Source organism: Convolutriloba macropyga, chromosome 11 (assembly GCF_964194025.1).
Source record: "Convolutriloba macropyga chromosome 11, txConMacr16.3, whole genome shotgun sequence".
NCBI lineage: Eukaryota > Metazoa > Xenacoelomorpha > Acoela > Convolutidae > Convolutriloba > Convolutriloba macropyga.
Window position 1 is genome coordinate 58,335,271 of NC_134478.1, and position 22,759 is coordinate 58,358,029.

At 32.7% G+C, this 22,759-nt stretch overlaps 1 protein-coding gene across 1 annotated transcript in view; it reads right to left on the reverse strand.

Annotated features, from left to right (window-relative positions):
* LOC142349194 (uncharacterized) overlaps positions 1–22,759 on the reverse strand; it is a 196,559-nt gene that overhangs the window by 168,612 nt on the left and 5,188 nt on the right. The window contains exons 3-7 of the mRNA XM_075400605.1: positions 20,763–20,881; positions 17,635–17,839; positions 14,745–15,098; positions 12,822–13,130; positions 10,219–10,382 (exon numbers count right to left, since the gene is read on the reverse strand). Coding sequence (XP_075256720.1) covers positions 10,219–10,382; positions 12,822–13,130; positions 14,745–15,098; positions 17,635–17,839; positions 20,763–20,881 — 1,151 coding nt within the window. The remainder of the gene's footprint in view (positions 1–10,218; positions 10,383–12,821; positions 13,131–14,744; positions 15,099–17,634; positions 17,840–20,762; positions 20,882–22,759) is intronic.

The following is a 22,759-nucleotide window of genomic DNA, read 5'->3' on the forward strand; positions in this document are numbered from 1 at the left end:
AGATATCAAAATGATCATATAGGCCCACAACCAATACAACATAATTTTAAACTTAGTGTTGCAGTTGCAGATGTTATATGTTATGCTTTAATAAAAACTAGAGAGGTTCTTAGTGTTAATAGTGATGGTAATAAGATGGTTGATATAATCTCGTAGTTGTATCTTAGTTATATGTAATAGTATAAGTATTGATATAGTTAATAATAATTGCTTAGTTAATTTTGTGTTTATAGTCATTGTTGTAGTTAATGTTATAGTCAATGTTATAGTTATATACTTATAATTATACATAGCCATAGCCATATACCCACAATGAAACTTATAGTCAGTCAGCTCTAATTGTTACTCTTAGTCATTATCTTAATAAAACTATTTCCAACTAGTCTTAACAATCATATCTAGTTTCTTTTTTCTCTAGAGTTAGACCTCTAGCTTCAAATTTAGTTTTAGGCTCATGTATAGTCTAGGTACTGGTCGAGGTTTAGTTTGGGGCTTAGGCTTAGCCTTAGGTTTAACGACAAAAGGATTATACTTTTTAACTTCCACTATTTTTTTATATATAAATATATACAAATATGAGTAACTTTAGTAAATTTAAAACTAATTAATATTGCAATGGTGGTAGGCATTATAGTGGTATTTTTAATATAAAAGGAGTTATTACTTCAAAAGGAACTAAGATGTTAAAGGGTAATTGTGTTAAGTGTAAGAGAAATAAGTCAGTCACAGTATCTGATGCAACAACAGCAGCAGAAGGATTAAAAGATTTCTTTAAGAGTGTTGGTAAAGCAACAGTTAGCTTTGGAAAGAAAGTTGCTAATAACACAGTAAGAGCATTAGAAATAGCAATTAAAATAGGGAGTGCAGCTGCAAGTAGAAACCCAAGAGCTGATTCATCAATTACACCTGGTTTAATTAATTTAGCAACTACTGGTGAAGGTATAAAAACATTACAGAAAGGTAGAGGGTTATATTTAGGTACAAACACCTTATGTAAAGAGTTATATTCACTACTCCTAATGGTAAATATAAATACTAATTTTGTTCTAACTAAACAAACTATTATAACTAAACACTAACAACTTCAGTTTAATAAAACACTCAATTTATTGTTCTTATACTTCTTATATTCCACATATACCTTAACTAATTCATTATACTCGTCGTTATCGATTTTTTTTATCATTCATTGATTTAGTATATAGTTTATTAAACTTGTCACTAAACTCTTTACTTAAAATATACATTTGTGAATACTTTATAATTTTATTTCTTTTTTTAGTATTAATTGTTTTTGATAATGAACCACAAACTTTTGCTGTAGCAAAAGCTGTATGTATAGAATAAGGCAAACATATACCTTGTATTGCAACTGATGTTGAGGTTGCAGTTGTTTCGATTGATGATAATAAAATTTCTATTATCTCAACTAATTTAATATAATTCTTATATCTACTTAACTTCTTATTATAATTATTAGCTTCATTTTCATAAAAGTTTCTAATATCTTGTATAATGTTAATATTGTTGTTAATTTTGTTATTAGCTAGGATTCTATCGTTTATTTTTTGTTCTGAGAAGGAGTTAAGATTAGAATAAAGTAAAAGTGCACTGGGTTTAGTTTCTTCCATTTTAACTAAATAAAATATTTTGCTTTACTTATACTGGTGAAACATGGACAAAGTCCCATAGTCATTGTCATACCCATGGTGAAGGGGCCTTCGGCCCTGGTCCCCAACATGGACAAAGTCCTATAGTCATAGTCATAGTCATTGTCATAGTCATAGTCATAGTCATAGTCATTGTCATAGTCTTATTCTTAGTCATAGCCATTGTCATTTTCATAGTCTTAGTCTTAGTCTTAGTCTTAGTCTTAGTCTTAGTCTTAGTCTTAGTCATAACTATATATTAAAATAACTCTCAATCTCTTTCATTATATCTTCTTGATTAAAATCCTAATGCATCTCTAGTCTTGCTTGTTCTTTGTTGTCTACTAGCTTACTTTCTTATAATATGGCTATTATATATTGTACTATTTTTTTTATTTATAATAGCTTCATCTACAAAAGAATTAGTCTTTTTCTTAACTTCTTTAAATTCCTTTAATCCAGTGGTAAACATATCATCTAGCTGTATGTTAGTAATATACTGATTAAACTTATTATTATCAATCTTTAGTTTTTATTGATTTTACCCTTTTCTTAGTTCAGTTATATTACTACTTAATATATCTATTTCATTATCCGATGATAATCAGTTATTGTCACAATATTCTTTATTAACAACATCTTTTTCATCTGTGGACGGGTGTACATTTGTAATTTTATAGGTGTCTTTCATGTCAATATTATCTTTCATGTTATCTTCTAAGAATAATTGACGGGCTTTACTTGGTGTTAACTTGCTAGTTGATGCCCCTTGTTGTTTAGCCTGGTTGAATCTATTTCTTGTCATCTTTGTATTTGTTTATAGAAAGATTTATCTGCAAAGCAGCAACTATGTTGATCTACTTCGTAGCTGAGGGGTGGTCTATCCAGCTGGCTGGCTTATAACCGAAGGTTAATATTCAAAGGTTCAAAATCTTTATTATTAGACTAAAAATCAAACTCAGATTTTCATAATTCCTGTTCATTATATTTACCTCCTATTATATCCCCATTCATATCTTCTATCTTACATTTTGCGGTTGTGTTTTCAAAACTTCAGTAATTTTAAACAATTCTCTATTCCAGTTAGAAGTGTAACTTTTAGAAACGGTATTACGTTTATCAGCATTCCTGACATAATCGTCGACTTTAAATTTGGGCGTTGCTTGGGTAGATTTAACAATGTATTTAATTTATCAGGATTATTAGAAGCATCAACAGGTGTCATACTAACTGTTGAATGAACGTTATTATTATATGTTACAACAACATCATTTAATATATTTACCCAATTATAATCACCATTGATGAACATTGGATTATTAATTATGTGTAATAATGTTCTATTAAATCTCTCTCTATGAATATGGCCTTGAAATCACTATAAGTAGAATATAATTCGGTTTCTTATTCTTTAAGTAAAGATAAAATTGGTTTTTTTGTAACTCACTACCTCTATCCACCCATAAATTTTCCGGTTTTCTACTTTCAGAGCCACCCTGTGGATGTTCACCTAATACTAATATAAAAGCAATAGTTTTAGATAAACCAGATTTACTCTTCAATAGAATAGCCCACGCATATTTTGTGAATATATATATATATATATATATATATATATAAATTTATGTATATATATATATATATATATATATATATATATATATTTATATATATATATATACATATATATATATATGTATATTTATATATATATATATATATATATATATATATATATATATATATATAACTGTTAATATAAACTTATAATTATTAGTGTACTTACTTAGAGATGACTTATCAATTAAATCAGCTGACCATGTTTCATCTTTATATAGTCGTGTTATTCTTTCTCTTCTAAACTTTGATATTTGAGGACTAAATACTTCTTTAGCTAGGAGTTGTTGTTAAGTTTTAATTGTGCTTTGTAGTTTCATTATGGATGTAGTTAAAGGCTTACTCATGGGCATGTTTGTAGGCTTACTCATGGACGTAGGCTTTGCTCAATTACCATAATTAAAAACAATATTGTCTAGTTGTTCTTTATTAATAATATTCATTGATAATAGTTGTTTAGGTATATTTAACATTTCATCATATAATCCATCATCACCAACTTTTTGTTTCTAGAATAAGTAATTCTAATCTTTCTGTTAAGTTGTTGAAGGAGTTACAGCTATGATTGTTGTGATTGTCATAATTGTCATTATTGTCATGATTGTCGAGTGTATCTTCGGTTAAACCCTTGCCATAAAACTTCTTTTTACCCCTAATATAAGTTTTTTTGTTCTATAACTACTGCTTTTTTTATCACCTTTTCCTATATCATCTCTAGTATCTAGTAAAAACCTTTTAATTTTTTTTTCATCTTCCTCGATGCCACCATATTATACATTTGGTTCAGTAAGAAAGATAAGAAATCCATCTGAAAATTCATATATATTATCCTTAACCAAAAATGCAACCTTCTCTAGAGTTATATTAACACCATTTATTTTATTTCTTGTAGTGGGTAAATCTACTAGATTTAAATTTAATTGAGGATTAGTTTGAGCCCCCATGTCATGAAGAATTTTAGCTGTTTTTGTATCAACAAAAACTGGTGCTATATCTTGAGTTTCCTCTACAGCTTCATTGGACAAATTGGGCTTCATTAATGCCTTGTTTCTAGTTTGCTTCAACCATCTTTGCTCTAACAAAATCAGATTGTTTATCTAACTCTTGATTTTGCCAATCTGTTGCTCTTAATGTTGGTTCACCTAATGCTAGATTCTGTGAAGCAGTCTCACCAATAGTTTTAGTTATAGGATCAAATAACTCTTCAATTTCACCAGAAAATTCTTGTTGTTTTAATTTATATTCTAATCTATTCTTTCTGTTTAGTTTTTCTAGTTTATTTAATTCTATAATTTTATTTATAATATGAAAAAAATATAGAAATAATATAAAAATAATAAAAAAATAATATAGAAATAATAAAAAATAATATAAAAAAAATATTAAAAAAAATATAGAAATAATATAAAAATATTTTAAAAATTTTATGTTCTATAGGACAGTTGATGATATATAATGTTGTAACTACTAGCTACTAACTACTAACTACTAGCTACTAGCTACTAAATACTGACTACTAGCTACTAATCATATTCATAATCAAGTTCATAATCAAATTCATAATCATATTCATAATCATATTCATAATCATATTAAAGATCTTTATATACTCTAATAGCAGCTTCAATTAACTTTCTGTCATCCTTGATAATGAGTTCAAGAATATTATTTATTATTGCCTCTTTACTTTCATCTAACCCTAATTCTTTCATAGCTCTATTGGAGTAGTATTAATTTTCTCTTTGTTAAATCTCTTTTAAATAGATATAATCTCTTATCATGAGGATAGATTTTAATATTATTTACATAGAATTTTTTATCATCAAAGTTATTCAGACTTTTTTAAGTTTTAATTGTTGACATCGTATCTCCAACTTTTTGTATTCTACATTCTTCTACAATTCTTTCTTTATTATCCATTAATGCATTATCGCAGTCTCCATGTTTGCCATTGTTTTCTTTCTTTATACCTTCCTCCTTTGTTGTTCTGTGCTGCCCCTGGGTCACCAAGATATAGGTCTTTGGTTTTAATACTATGAAACTCTCTACTTTCTAGTTGCCTGAGACTTTATTATTAGTTTTGATCGGGGTATCAAGACTGCTTAAGACCATGCATTTATCATCAACATTACCTTTGCTAAAGCTTAATAGAAAACTATCAGTATCCATATAATGCAGCATTAGATCTTTGAGTGATGGTTATAAAACATCATAAAAGAATTCATACATGCAGAGTTTGCTAAGTTCTAATACTGTTGTTGAGCCCAATATATTGCTTAATCATATTGTATTTCTTTTTTATAAAAATCTATTAGAGTGTAACTATCGTATCTAATTACATATTTACATGTTGGTTTACTAAGAGCTTTAAGTATTTCAAAATAATCTGTTAGAATCTTAGCTTCCAAATACTTTAATGGATTCTCACAATTTTTACCAAATAGGGAGTTATTCATTAATTTGAATATATACTTCTCAGCCTCAGTCTTAGTTTCTGCTTCCATTTTAATATTAGGTTCAATATTGTCTCTAATAATATAATCTTAAATAAATTTAATTATTCTATGAACTTTAATAGCCTGTATACCCATTTTAACAACAAACTTCAACATTCGATAGTGTATTGGATATTCTTTTTTTTATTCTGATCTCATATTAGTTTCTCACTTTTCGAAGAAATTGGAGGTCTTTGTTTGTATCCTAGTTCATTATTCATTATTCTCTACTTCTCTTTTATAAGGTATTAATTGAAAGTTGCTAGCTCTACTTTTACATTCATTCGTATATTCTAAATCACAGATAAGCCTATAGCTATAATCACTATCATCTGGAGTGTTTAATATACGCTGAAGCGTGGTTCCCCCTTCGTCTAGAGTCACGTCAGTAAAGCTGAAGTCTTTATATGGTAGCTTTTCCATAAATGCATAACCGTATAAGTTATTAGCATCAATGTACCATATGGACCTTCGGTCAAGCTCTGACAAAGATCTTCGACTTTGATTTTAACTATTAATATATCTATTACCCATAACACCGCGTATACCGCCTCTCAGTGCACTAATGAAATCTTTTAGCATTTGTTCATCTTGTATTGTTTCTAATTCAACTTCACTTAGTTTTAGGAAACAATTAAAGCTGAAACCAGATAGACCGATATAATGCAGAGGATTGAGTTTATATTTGTCTATGTTTAACTTAACAACTAGATTGAAGCAATGTTCTAAAATTCTGACATCATTCTCCATATTTTCTATTGTTAATTTTTTTACCTGTTTTCATACTATTAGAATTATTAAAGTTATCAAGATCTGCTTGAGTTGGTAGCTTGGCTGTTAGCGATGATATAAATTCTTCAATTGATAGATTACCCAATTTTTTGTTATAGCTATTCTCATCCTCAAAGTACTCATTAAGATATAATGTTTTACTTTTAACTTGATAAACATTTGCCATTTTATCTAGAGACATTGTCATAAAGTTGTAACTGTCTATAAACTTTAGTATACCTACTCTAAGCATTCTGGCTTTACCATTAGTACTAGGCAATACATCAACTCTTCTATTATTATTATTCTGTTAAAATATCTCATTAAATATTAGATTGAACTCATAGCTTTTACCATTATGAAATATTACGGGAATGAAGTTTTGTTGTTTATAGTTTAAGTTACAAATATTGCATGCAGGACCTCTATATTTACCTGTTCCATGCAAGTTTTACCTATTAATGCGAGGTTTATTACAATTCTGACAAGTGTTATCGGCTTCATGATAGAGTTAATATTCTTTATTAAGTATTATTGGTTTGTTTAACTTGAAATTTTTCTCAGTTTCTATTTCCAATACCTCTTTGACACAATCTTTGATACAATCTAAACCAAAGTCTGATTTGTAATCACCACTCCAACTGAAGGCAATGGCAATAGTTACTTGGTCAGATATTTTATAAGTATTATCAACAATCTTTTTATTAATGCTGTCCATATAACATTTAATATCCCTATAGATGACATTCTTCATTTCTTGTTGTTTGTAATGGTTCTTGAATTTGATTTGTTTTAATTTAGGGCACACAATCTTTTGTTTGATTTGTGTGAAGCATTCATGAGGTTCATATTTTTGTTGATTGGGAAACCAAGGAGAACAATTATCACAAAACCAAAACTTCAAGTTTTTAGTATTGGGTCTCTCCAATAATACTTCGATGTCTTTAATTAAAGCGGCCTGTTCATTCCAGACTATTATTTTTACATTAGTGCGGCCTTTGATGAAGTTTGAACATTTCTGTAATATTTCTACTTTAGTTTTGTCTTCAGCTGAAGTCCTATAAAACCAAATGTTGATATTATATTTATTCTGCGTTCGTGTTAAATAATCATAAGAGTTTCCATTATCTCCCCAGTCATCAACTAGATTATTGATATATTTACTTTCTCCAGTTCCATGATCAGCCGTGGGGAAAAATGCAGCTGTAATACATAATCGCAAGCAGTTAAACTTATTGTTTCTAATACGTAATACTGCTTTTGTTTTACCTCTTAGTATGCGTTGTAGTTCAGTATAAGATCCTAATGATGGCTTAGTTCTTTCTATATTTAATTGCACGTCTGATATTCCAATAAATTCATAATTGTAACCATAGCCTTCATATGTTTCTTTAACATGATCAAGCCACTGGTTTAGATCCAGTCTATGGTCTTTAGTCATAAATTCAGTTCTAAAGTTTATTTTAATAGCCTTTGGCACCCCTTCTTCACCATCGGGAGATCTCTTTCTATATACGCAATTAGCAGTGACCTTGTATTTATAGGATTTAATTAGTTTAAACCCATCTGATATGCAATCTACTGGCTCATTAACATCTTTGACAAAAACAATCTGCATATTCAGGAATATATAACAGTTTTTGATTGAAGCTTGATTAAATATTAAAATTATTGTCCTGGGCTACGTTTTCCCTCCAGTGTTTATTCATGTGGGTTTGCAGACCTATATCTTTTTTAAAAATTTGGTCAAAGACGCAACATGGGACTACAGTTTGGGGTTTAGTCTCAAGTTCTGTTAAAACCTTTTTAGTAGCGAGAATGTAGTTATCTTCTTCAGGGTCATACGCTCTCTCCATGTTTTTAGGCATGGGTTGAGTTTGGGGAACCAAGGGCGAAGCCCCTTTAGATTTGTGAAAGGCAGGCATTGTTGGTGTAACAAGACCGGAGGTCTTTTCACCAACTGATGGTGGAGTACTTTAAGGCTTGGGTTGTGGTTGTGGGGGTGAAGCCGTCTCAGCTTCATCAAAATCCATTATCATATCCCTGGTTTTTTTCTGGTGGCTAACCGATGAAGTATGTTTGAGAAAATCCTTCATCGAATTGAAAGAAAATTGCAGATATCACAGAAGTTTACATTACTGTTTGTTGAGTGAGACATGTTGTATTTTATTAGAGAAAATTTTGGAAAAAACAAATTTTTCGAAGGGAAAAATGAAGTGTGATAAGTGTAAAAATAAGCCTTGGAAGGAGTGTTGTGATGATTGTAAAGAATTAGATTGTTGTTGTTATATATGCAAGGATATAGTTAAAGTAAAACATTATATTAAACTTTTAGGAGAATATTATGTCAATCCAGATCAATATCTAGAGTGTAATATGTGCAATGTTCATAAGCATTTTTCTTTGTTTAGGTTTAGAAATGGGAGATGCAGATTGTGCATCTATCTTAACAGATATAGATACACACATACCAAAGATAGATTCAAGGAATATGCTGAAAAATTTATTATAGAAATTTAGAGTAAAGCTGGTTTTGTGAAGATTATCCACGAAGTGGTTAAAAGGTCTCACTAGTTAGACTGCAAAAAAACTCTAATCACTGTGTTTCCACCGATCACAGTGTTGTTTTTTGGCTGTATACCCATCACAGTGTGTCCCATACACAGTCTCACAGCAGGGATCATCCTTTTAAAGAACTGTGATTTTGGTTTTTTTTTATCTCACTTAGTTTCATAGTAATTCATCAAATCGGGGGACGTTCACTGGATACAGTCTGGATACAGTGAGGAAGGAACCCCAAACCTTCCGTTTGCTAAAGCATTGCTAAAGCAACTTAACTAGACTCGATGATTTAAACACTACACCAAGTGAGACAGAAAGTTTTTGTTTTAGATTGGTTAAATATTGATTAGGGGAATATATGAAAATTTTTTATTTATTTTTTTTCTTTTTTTTTGTTCAAGTTATTTCGCAAGTTGGTTTACGTGCTTTTTACACGGTCTCTCTAGTTACACTAATATCTGGGATACGTCCACCGGAGTCGGTGAGGAGAGAACCCGAACTATCCGTCTGATAATGGATAATTACCTGCTTAACTCTGTACTAGTGGATTGCATTAAGTGAGACAGGAAATGATATATTTTGAGGGAATATAAAGGGAAATATAGTGGATATAGTGGATATACACATTCCACCAAGCACGAATACACCTTAGTGTTGAGTGGTTGGTTGAATGTGTATATGTAGTAGTGGGAAAAAGGTGCTATCCAATCAAGCGCGAATACACTTTAGTGTTGAGCGGGTGGTTGGATAGAACCTTTTTCCCACTACTCGCATCGCACGCATCGCGGCTTAGCTGTGATAAGCAGTCCACGGTTTCCGGATTAAATCCCACCGGGGAAGAGAGGCGTGTCCTCTCGAAATCACTAGACCTCTTAAAAATCACCGTAATTTTGTTTCTCTGTTGCAACGGAATACATAATAAACTTCAAATACTATGCAAAGTCTTGATTGTAAAGGTTAACAATGAATTATTTCTGAATGATAACATAACTGTTAGTTAACACTGGGCTTGCTTTTACTTCGGCTTATTTTGCGGTCAGTATTTTGCGATGGTATTTGGGTCTGGAACCTCAAATTTGGTACTCCACTAAATTGAGTTAGAACAACAATGTTTGAAAACTAACAGGGTTCCGGTCTGTTCTTCCAGATCCAATAACAACTCCAGACTGTTGCAATTCCACTTCGAAAGTGTTCCATTCTTGTGCCCGCACTCGGTGAGTCCAGGTGAAACACATTCGAGAGGAGTCTTTGTGAACGAGTGACAATTCAGAGGTCGGTGACGTCAGACCTGAAAACAATAGGTATTCAGCTGGTCAATTACCCCAGTTCAACAAACATGAAAGACCGTTAGTTATCAAGCCCAGTCATAATTACTGTATGGTTTATTAGTAATCACACAAAAACCAATAAAGAAAAAAAAAACTTACACACTCACTAATTATTACGCCGTACCTCAGAGAAGTTGGCGAACTTGTCCTTGCCGAAGAAAAACCACCATCATTTTGTTCTTGTTCGTGATCAAACTAGGACTTATTATATTAAAGATGACACGCTTTATGTCGATGTTTCAGTATTTTCAAAAATGAAGACCAGTGATAAGTTTTGATTATGTATTTGGAAAAATCCAGAGCTAATTCAAAGCTTCTTGGATTAATTAAGCGCTAATTTAGCGCTTTTCCAATAAATACTTCATCACCCCCCCCCCCCCCCCCCCACAAACACACACAGTTAAACTATTTAATTTCTATTAATTAAGAATATTTATTCTCAATTATTAGAAATAAAACAGTTTAACTGTGAGGGGGGTTTTTTGGAATTTTTTTGTTGGAAAAGTGCTAAATAAGCGCTGAATTATCAATCCAGGAAGCTTTGAATTAGCTCTGGACTTTTCAAAATACATAATTGAAAACTATCACTTTTAATATGTTTTTTTTTAAAAGGCTGAAACAATGCTGAATTCTTTTATTAAGATTCTCCTACAGGTAGATATTTTTTGCAGGTTTGGTGTGTATTTCGTTGATTTAGGTCAACGAAACACAAACCGAACCTATTAAAAAATCATCTCTAAAAATCATTGAGGCATCGATTTAGTTTCCGTTTTATACTTTAGAATCACACTTTTTTTAAAAGATTCAATTTCGTTCCCTGAAATAAAAATAACTTGCAAAGTCTTCTATCATGCTTTTTGTAGGGCCAAAATTGTTGATGATCAAAATATTCTTAGCAAAAAAGGTTTTTGAATTATTTTTGAAGATTGTAATGCCTTAATAAACCCTAGAACTTTAATTTAGTCCCGTTCTAATACCTCTAAATTGATATGGTATCACAAAATTAGAAAAAGAAGCCAAATTATGAAACAAATGGTACTTTTACCAATAAGATGCAATAAATTTTTTGCTCACAGGTATAATTGACGTTATTGACGCATGAAAATGAATCGATAGAAGGCTAACAGAAACATGCCTATCGTCATTGACGTTTTTCCCGGCCATTGTTGGATTCTTTTATTAAGATTCTGTTACAAGTAGATATTTTTGTAGGTTTGGTATGCATTTCGTTGAAATAAAATATAGGTTAACCGAATAGGTTAAAAGTTCTTGGAACAAGGAAAATATACTTTTGGATTATTCCATCTCTAAAAAATTATTGATGCATTAATTTAGTTTTCGTTTTTTTATCTTTGAATCATACTTTTTTAAAAGATCAATTTTGTTCCTTGAAATAAAAATGACTTGTAAAAGCTTCTGTCTCATACTATTTTAAGGACTTAAATTGTTGATGATAAAAATTATTCTTAGCAAAAAACAAGTTTGACTTTCTTTTGATGATTGTGACGCCTTAGTCAACCCTAGAACTTTAGTTTAGTCCCGGTCTCATGCCTCTAAATTGATTTGATATCGCAAAATGAGCAAAAAGAAGCCAAATTATGAAACAAATTGTACTTTTACACATTAGATGCAATAACTTTTTGTTCACTGGTATAGATGGCGTTATTGACGCATAAAAATGTACCGAAAGAAGGCTAACAGAATGATGCCGGTCATTGACGTGGTTCCCGGACATAGATTCTGAGTCTCGAGTAGAAAAATTTTCCCAACATTGATGTCAAAAAAATTTATAAATTTAGGTGAAAGTTTACTTATGGTAATGCATGCAAGATTCAACTCAGTGCCGTTGAATAAATGCACTGATGTAGTTAGACCTGACAAAAGCGATGTGAATAAGGATGTCAATTTGGTTTCACGATCTACTCGAAAAATTTGACTGTTAACCTAGAACTGCAACGAGGTTCCCAACTTATTTTTGTTTTTTTTATTACCTGTTGACTCTATTAATTGAATCTTGACATCTTCAAGTGAAACGACCCTTGTGAGACCTGATAACTGTTTTCGAAAGAAGGTCCTGAATTGGTTCATGTTTCAGCTAGACACTAATGTGCCCTGTTTATCCTTGTTACTGTGGATATTAGCCTTGTTTTGGGTGAAAGTGTTAGTTAGTTTATCCAGTCCCAAAAAAAACGCTGTCAGTCAGTTCGAGTGGGTCTGAGAAGAGACATCACTTCAAACATAAATCATTTAAACTCTAATTCATTAACTGTCATAAATTCAGTTATTCAAGTCTGTGAATTTAATCAGGACCTTCTATCTTGCAAGATCGTGCAAGAATTTTGCCGGATAAGAGTCCGAAAATTTCATCTGGGTTTTCACGTGGTTAGATGGAAACTCACCGGCCTGGAAATAAGCATCAGTACTATCACTTGAAAGTTGTTCCGAAGCACACGCATCATCAGCAAAAACAGAGATTTTGTAAACAACTCCTTTCAGTAAAGAGGAAAAAAATCCACTTTCAGAGTATCCACTTCCACCGACTGTTTTGTCGTGCTCAGATGTCAAATCAAACGTGGCTCCGTTCCATTTTGCAAGCCTTACAACATAGCCCTCTGATTCATTGGGTTCGGTACTGTTGATAATTAGGTAGTTTGCCGTAAATGCATTCGCACCCTCAGTTACTGTAACGTTGTCCGGCCTTACAGGACCTAAAAAATAAAAAATCTCTGGTTCAGTTATTCAGTTATTGAAAAATTCTTACCCAACATTAAAAATTCTCAGAAGCCAAGCTACGTCTTATATGATTCTTAGTAATAATACTACCCAGGTTGAGGTGCCAGGCCGAAATCTGGTATGTCCAGACCAAAATTAACGCACAAGGTGGCGTCTTGCGTTCAAAATTACACAGTCTGGAAGGAAAAATGAACGCACGATAGTCATGACCTAGTAAATATAATTTCTTAGCAAACGTAAATGTAATTTCGTAATTTCGTAAATGTAATTTCTTAGCAAAGACCATACAATTCTCATAACTATTTCGAAACTGCATTAACAGTTACTTCAAGTGCTAGGGAGGCAAAATTTTAGCAAACAATCAAGTATAGCCAGCATGAAATCATACATGATACTTACCGGAACTCAAAATATCTCCAACCCGGTATTTGGCCGCTAGTCTTACGAAATATTGGCCGATAAAGACTGTTATATGATAAAGACGTTTTTGCTCGACATGTAACCAAAACGTACCTTTCTCAAAATTTTCGATTCAACATAACTTTGATAATCTTTGACATAGAAATTTGAAATGAAACCCAGGTTTAGGCCTCGACTTATGAAAAGACTTAATTATTCTAGAAGGTGGGGTCTTTATTGACTATAAATACACAGTCCAGAACTTAGGTAAAGTCTAGGTAAAGTCTTTTCATGGGTACAGCTAAGGCTTTTCATAGCCAACTGAAGTCGAACACGGTCTTTTCATGGGTCGAGCCAGGGTCTGTATGTCCGTTTAAATATGATTTTTACTGGACATACAGTTGATACTTGGAAAAATATGATTCAACAGATTTTACAACTGATTTGTAATGGTTCAATACTGAAGTATATTTGGTGGTAACTGCAGGGGATGATTTTAAGAAGCAATTGGAAAATTTGCTTTCCATGCTGGGCCAGATTCGCAAACAAAAACTTTTTAAAAACTTAAAAGCTCTCAAGCAAACATTTCACAATCATTTCAGTTCAAAGCCTAAATACCAAATTTAGAAGAACTGAAATATTTCAATTCAACAATTGGTAGCAACGAAAACAATAATGCAATTAACACAGTAGTGATTCGGTAAGCTACCACCAGAAATTAGTCCTTTGTTACTAAATTGATATCGCGTTGATCAGTAGAAAAAATGAACATCACTGTTCGAAACAGAAGAAACAGATTCATTCATACAAAATGACCAAATGAAGCTGAACTTAACAATATAAAAGTTTTCCAGCGGAGACGAAGAGTCTAAAAATGGAAGTTTTCATGAAGAGCAATTAATTGTCCTTACATCGCAGTGATTTCTAATGTTTTTAGACTTGAGCTACAATTTGAGTACAATTTCTCATTCTAGTGGATAAATATTCAATACACATCAAGAAAAATACTATATTTTAGTTGAAATTGAATGAGCAAAAACAATTCACCCCAATTTCTTGAAGAAAATCAGATCAAAAGGGTTTTCATTTTTTTTTTCTGGATGATCTTCAAGCAGTCGTTGAAACCCAAAGAATAATCAGAGCATGTAAATTGAGCCTAAAAGAAAAACTTAAAGAACAAAAAGACGTACGAGGACAAAACACCCCCGATACAGGGAATGTAGTTGCATTAGTAGCATCGTCAGTGCCGTTTCTGAAGATGATCTCTTCCAAAGTGATGTTATATTGCTTCCCGGGGATCAGAGATGACAAAACCAGATCAACAGGTTGCGGAGTCCAGGTGTTCGGGGTTGTTATTTCACACTCGTTGTTAGGTAGAATGTCTCCATTGATGTCTGTGCAACTTGTGTTGCTGTGATAAAGCGTTGCTTGCCAATTATCGTTGACTATTGAGGTAGAAAAGCTAATGGAGGTTGCGTTTACGGAGGCGATATTTGATTGGATGATTGCTCCATCTGAGGCAGATAGCAGCACATTTGACTGGCCTGAAACGAAAGGCGAGGTATGATCAATGACGGCATAGAACAGTCCATTTTTGCGTTTAACGCTTATTTTATTCTGCAAGATGTTAGAGTTGTACAGCAATCTTACCCTTCTTACAATATGGACGCTGACTTTCGTAGTTCATGGGGGCTTTTTCAAAAAGACAAAATAGAGCGAGCAAAAAAATTTACTAATATTTTCCTTTCTTAAAATAAAAAAGTAAAAAAAATTACTGTGTATTAAATTAGGTTACCTGTTGAAAATTGAAAGCAGGAAACATGTGAAAAATTCAAAAGTGTGGGTTCGAGACCAAGTGGGTGGTCCCACGTTTTCGTGACGCCCTCATCGATAGGTTTAAAAATCCACTTTTATTGAGCGAAAAACTGAGGGTCAAACTATTTTTGTGTTTTCACTCCTTTGGTTTTTTTCAAAGAAAAATGTGTAGCAGGCATTTGACGTACATATATGCTGAAGTATAACTATGCCGATGACTCGAGTGCAAAGAATTTTTTCAATTTTCCAGCTGACAAAAATTCTAAGCAAATCAGATGACGTTAACCGCAATGAGTGCAAAAAATCTAAACCAAATTTAGGATGTTATTATTTTATCAGGACAAAAAAATTGAGCAAGATAAATTTAAAGCACAAAAAATGATAGAGAAATACGGCCATGCTGTTCCACCCAGTGAGACCTGATATGAATCTATCACAACATAACTAGTGATCAGCGTTCCCTGGATGCCTTACAAATATTTCCGCAAGCATTGTATTTATATTTAAATGCTATTTGAATGTTCGCCACTTTTAAAATCAGTACCAGTTACGGCACTATTAACTTTCAGACTAGTATTAAGTCGGTATACCAATGTTTAACCATGTAAGAACCAAAACTTAACCATGTAAGATCCAAACATGAACCAAGTAAGAACCAAACATTAACCAGGTAAGAACCTAAGATGAACCAAGTAAGAACCAAACATTAACCAGGTAAAAATCAAACATTAACCATGTAAGAACCAAACACAAAATAGGTAAAAACCAAACATAAACCATGCACGAACCAAACATGAACCATGTAAGAACCAATCATGAACCATGTAAGAAACAAACATAAACCAGGTAAAAATCAAACATTAACCATGTAAGAACCAACCACAAACTAGGTAAAAACCAAACATGAGCCATGTACGAACCAAACATTTTCCATGTGAGAACCAATCATGAACCATATAAGAACCAAACATGAACTATGTAAAAATCAAAGATTAACCATGTAAGAACCAAACACAAACCAGGTAAAAACCAAACATGAACCATGTAAAAACCAAACATAAACCAGGTAAAAATCAAACATTAAGCATGTAAGAACCAAACACAAACCAGGTAAAAACCAAACATGAACCATGTAAGAACCAAACATTAACCATGTAAGAACCCTATATGGTACCAATGTAACATAAGTCGTTATATAGCTTGCGATTTTGAGACTGATATACAAACGATGTATGGGAGTTGAGGGAATGCAAAGACGTACATACTGGATTCTCGGATACCATGTAAAAACCATATTTGAAAATCTTGGCCACCAGAGTAAGATTGTATAAAAAATTTTGCTATGGTCTGCTTGGAACAAAATGTGGTTCCATGCACGAACCAAACATGAACCATGTAAGAACCAATCATGAACCATGTAAGAACCAAACATAAACCAGGTAAAAATCAAACATTAACCATGTAAGAACCAACCACAAACCAGGTAAAAACCAAACATGAGCCATGTACGAACCAAACATTTTCCATGTGAGAACCAATCATGAACCATATAAGAACCAAACATGAACTATGTAAAAATCAAAGATTAACCATGTAAGAACCAAACACAAACCAGGTAAAAACCAAACATGAACCATGTAAAAACCAAACATAAACCAGGTAAAAACCAAACATTAAGCATGTAAGAACCAAACACAAACCAGGTAAAAACCAAACATGAACCATGTAAGAACCAAACATTAACCATGTAAGAACCCTATATGGTACCAATGTAACATAAGTCGTTATATAGCTTGCAATTTTGAGACTGATATACAAACGATGTATGGGAGTTGAGGGAATGCAAAGACGTACATACTGGATTCTCGGATACCATGTAAAAACCATATTTGAAAATCTTGGCCACCAGAGTAAGATTGTATAAAAAATTTTGCTATGGTCTGCTTGGAACAAAATGTGGTTCTTGGATATGGTTCTTTCGTCCGAATTTTTTTCTCGTTTTTTAAAATCTTTGGTGCCATTGAGCAATTACTTCCATACAAAGGAATTACAACGTTCATATTTTTCATTTTGTAAATGAAATCCAAGCCGTATTGGGAATTACAGCAATTAGGCGGCAATAAAAGGCCTCTTTGGTTATTAAATTCGGAGAATCCTAAATGTGCCAATTCGACCCTGGTCACTTATCTTTATGAACTTATAAAAAAACTTTTAAAATTACTGATTAAAAGCACTTATTCTTACAACCTCACCCCGGGTACTTACTGTCGTGGTGAAAAGTTGGTTCATTAATGACAACGCTGTACAGAGCTTCACCGTGTAGAATAACTGAAGCAATGAACTCCATGGAGGAGGAAAGGGCCACGTTGTTTATTTCGAGGGTGCAGTTGAAGTCTCCGTCTTGAGATATTGGTTGACAAGTACTGCCATTAATTGTCACAGTCGAAGGAATTCGCAAGTCGGATGTATACTACGAATATAAGATATACATACAAGATTGCTTAAGTATACACACACATGCATGCACGCACCATACAAACAGATACACACATACATATATTGAACGGCAAAAGTAAATGAACACTCCCTATTTTTACGGAAAAAAACTTCGATTTTCGACGCAATATTAGTCCAACTTGTAATCAGAGTTTGAACAAAAGTACACCCTTGATCCCCTACACTAGTCATACGCCTACCTATGAAATTCAGATAAGATGCAACGCTCACTTAACCAGAAATCCCCAGGTAAGGTTGATGGACTTCATCCAAGTTTCATAGTAAAAAGAGAGTTGTCTCAAAATGTGATATGTTCTTACGTTTATTCAACTATGATTCAGTTTGAATTTGCGTCAAACATTAGAGAGAAAAGCTGTGATTAATTTTTGTTGTGAGACTTGGATAGAATTCATAAAATTTATATTGGGCTTCCTGGTTAGTAAACGTTGCATTTTATCTGAATTTCATAAGTAGCAGAGAGCTAGCGTAGGGGTGTATTTTTTTAAAAATCGGATTAAAAGTTGAAGTAATTCTGTTTCAGAAGTCAATGTTTTACTCAGTAAAAATAAGGGGCGCCAACTTATTTTTGGAGTTCACTATACATAAATTCTATATCTCTATCTCACTCACACATACACAAAATCACACATATACACAAAGCCACACGCATGCACGAACAGGTACACATACAAACAAACACACTCACACACATAGACAGCACACAAACATGCATCACACATATATACACAGCTATACAAATATTGTAACATTTGTATAGCTTTGTGTATGATGATTGCTTATTTTGCAACATCTTGTTGGATCAATAGGATTATTAAGTCGTTCGCTTGCTACATTCTTGCGGGTTCGTCCAGTTAAAACAAAATCTAAATTAATCGATTTTATATATCTTTTGTTGAAATTTTTTTGCAGACATTTTTGCGTGAAATGATTGCTCTTTATATTTTCATAAAACAGCTTCCAAAACAAAAAAAAAGATAATCGTCAAAGCTTTTAACATCTTGAATTTTTGCACATCTGCTATCAGTTTAGAACCGCATCACTTTTGTCAGTCTAGTTACGTATTATGAGACGCTTTTTATGAATATATATTTAAAAAAATAAGAGGATTTTTCGAAGGACAAAACGAGAAATTTTAAGCAAACATTATGATGTCATATCTGTTTCCACCTACTAGAAAAGAGATATAGAAAGAACTAAAAATCAACTTAGTAAAGTTCGCTTTTAAGGTAAATTTCGCTAACTTTTGCCACGATTTTTTAGCGCACTCCAAAATTTATAAATCATCATAGTTTTTTAGCGCTAGGGTTACTTTAAATTTCATATCTTGATCAATTAAAAGTGGGGCCAACTAGCAACAAATATTTTCATGGCTGGGAGATACAAATTCGTCTTTCAAGTGTCCGACAGTGCAGAATGTCGTCTGTTTTGATCTATAACTTTTTCTATGCAAATCTTACAAACCTCGAAAAACTATTGAATCACCCAAATTTTGGTGTTGACTGACGTCCATGCACCATTTTTTGCAAAAATTTTGCGATAATTTTTGATACTGAAAAACAAATATATGCCGCCTAACTAATTTTAACATTGTTTGTTCATTTCCCTTACAATAATTTATAACCATTTCGAAAATCAACTTACTTATAATGCTTGCATTTATTTTTCTGGCCAATTGTAAATACTGAGAAGAAAGAGTGCTGTTGAGGATAATTAAAATCGAAATCAAACAAAAAACATAGAATATTATAGTATTGCTATTACAAACTATATCCTAACAAAAAGCTTTTGTTTGCTCAAATTTTATTTTAATTTGAAAGTTTTGCTAGCCATTGCATGGTTCAACAGTGCCCCCTCTGGCGGTCACCAATTGAAATTAAATACCAATGGAAGTCGCTCATAAAATATAGTAACTTTTTACATTTGGAGAAAAGACAGAAACATCACGATTCGATTTTCTATAGCAATGTGAAAAAATTTTGTCATTGTTTATATTTTTTTTTTCGAAAACTATACGAATAGTAGGCAATAGAGATACTGGCCTCACTTTGGAGAGTTCAATATGTCTATCTCTTTACTTAGGGGTATTATTTTGACATGTTTTTGAGCTTCATTAATAGCGGTTTCTATATGACTTTTTTAAATTTGCGCAAAAAAATGGCGAACGATGCTCAATTTTTTAAATGGAATGTTAAAATAATTCAAATGCAGTCAAGGGTTTTTTTGCATATCTTAGTAGTTCGACTACTGTTGTGTTGCCTCTGTAACTTTACGGAAAGCAATTGAATCGTTCAACATTTGCTTTTGAGGCAACTCTGTCTCTTGGTTTTTAGGGAGATGATAGTTTTCGCCAATCGTGGCAATATATATATATATATATATATATATATATATAGACGTTTTTAAGATGAGAATTTGTAAAGTCATCGATTTTCGAGTTCTTGTTTACATGTTATTTTTTATGAGGCGTTAAAAATCCGGGAAAAAATGTTATTTTTTATGATGCGTTAAAAAACCCGGGAAAAAAAAGATGGTCAAAAGTAATCAATTTGGGAATTTTCTGGTTGTCTGTTATCGTCTCACGAAGCGTTCAAAATTGCTTCACTCATGTATACCTTTCATTTTCAGCCTTCTTTGTAAAACCTGTTCCGATTATTTGATGTCTAAATTTGAACTTAAAAATAGTCCAAGGTGAAAATATCTTCCAAAATATCAAAAGAGAGGAAAAAGTTATATGACGAATTCTGTTTTCTACAGGCATTCTGAGCAACGCCTTCAAAAATTGAAGCAAAAATCCGAAACTGTTTTGATGTTTATAAACATACGTGATCATAGTGTATAATTAAACTAGTTAATAATTAAACTCTTCGATTACTCACGGAAATTGAGACAGACAAGAAGCTCAGTGAATCATTCAGAGAGCTCTTAACAAGAGCGAAAGCTGAACAAGATCCATTTTCGCCAGAGCAGTCCATTGATACTTCTACTCCTCTGAAATCTAAACAAGTTTTTGTTCACCATTTCTGTCTTATAGGACACGTGAATCTGGTCAAGTCAGGAAATGTGTGTAATGGCACCTGCTGTGAAAGTGAGGGGGGTGCATAACGTAATGGAGGCACAAACGGAAAAGATCCAAATGCTACCAGCAACATGTCATTAGTCTACCGATTCCAAATTTTGCGAGTAAATTTATTCACTTTTCTAACCACGTTTCGTTTTTGCTATTATGTGATTGGTAAAACGGGTCAAAAGAATTCAATTATTTGTGTTTTAAAATAAAATAGAAAATGAAAAAATACAAAATTATGCTTTTATTTGTAGTAATTATCTTATACAGAAATAAATTGGATTAGCAAAAAAAAATACTGGGCATCTAAATGGATCTTGGTTCGGAATCGCGGACCTAATTTTCGGCTTCCGCTAGATTTAATACGTGGCCTTGACATAATTGAGATCATCTCTTCCAGATTGTGTCATATCCTCCCTCCGTTTTTAAGCGATTTAGGATACGATATCAATATCCATCTGATTTTTTTTCTACTGCTTGTTCGTGATGGCTCTGATGATTCAGTTTTTGGTTGCTCTGCTGTTGATTTTGCTGCAGAAGCTTCTTCTTGATGTGAAAGTAAATGATCTCTGCTCTGAACTTGATTCTGATTGAGATGTGGCCTCGTCCACTAATTTTTCAGTTTTCATATTGCCCTCGTCAAGTTTCATTGTTGCCCTCGGCGATTTCATTGTTGCCCACTAGAATAGTGCGATTCTTTCGTCATTCCGTGGCATATCCCGAGTGTCATTCCTGGTGTTATTCCAACCTTAGAAATTGGGTATCTGATAAAACTAACGCTCTTGATTGGTTTTGAAGGGTTAGAATTTTTCTCATTATTAGTAGAATTTTTCTCACATAGTCGCCTCTTTGCAAGTATATTTTTTTGTCGAAATGCTTAATGATAATCCTAAGAGACCAACACATCGTCTTGACAGATCACAATACCCCTTGGAGGATTGCGAAAATTATTCAGTTCTTGAGGTAATCAGCACGTTTTGAATACTCTCTGAATTGTATTGAGTGTCCATATGTTCTTTGCCCCTCCGTCAAGTTAAAATTGATAATAAGAATCTGAGAGTTCAATTTTGCCAAAATCGGAGATCCTGTGCAGCTATGGAATAGTGTGTCCATGTCTGACATTGTAGCTATTTGTATGCACTTCGAAGTCCACGGAAAGTCTCAGTTCGCGACTCTTCCACGTAGTCAAAATGCTTCATAAGACCCAACAACTGTTTGTTGCTTTTGTGAGTACTTGCTTCCGTTCCACTCAACATCGTAGATAAATGATCCCAGGGACGTTAATTGATGGCCAACATAGGCATCAAAAAGTCTTTTTCACCATCTAAATGAATTTTATCCGCAACTTTATTTACTTACTTATTTACTTTACAGTTAATTTTGAGATTTATTCCCATTTGCCAGGCCTGCTAAAGAATTGATCCTCAGCATAAAACATTCTCATTTCCGATCCCGAAGATCCATGGACCAATGAATTTTGTTCGTCTTCGCAAAAATTATTCTGTTTTATATACTTAACTGAATTTGGCGGGCCAGTGCTTTCACGCATTTTTGAGAAATGTCCAGCTTTTTTAAAGAGTTGCATGAAGTACAGAAGGTCAGTCGTTTCAGCAAGAGCCAGCTCGGGTTTTGCTTTAAAACTGTCTAGTATTCTAAGTTTTGTTTCAGGGTCCCTCAATCCCGATATAAGTCTTACTTTCACTAACTCCTCTTCGGGATTGTTATCTTTTTTGAATTCTCTAAGTACCAGTGTCTTTTCTCGGATGTGCTACAAAATTGTCGTCCTTTTGCACTACAACATGCCTTACG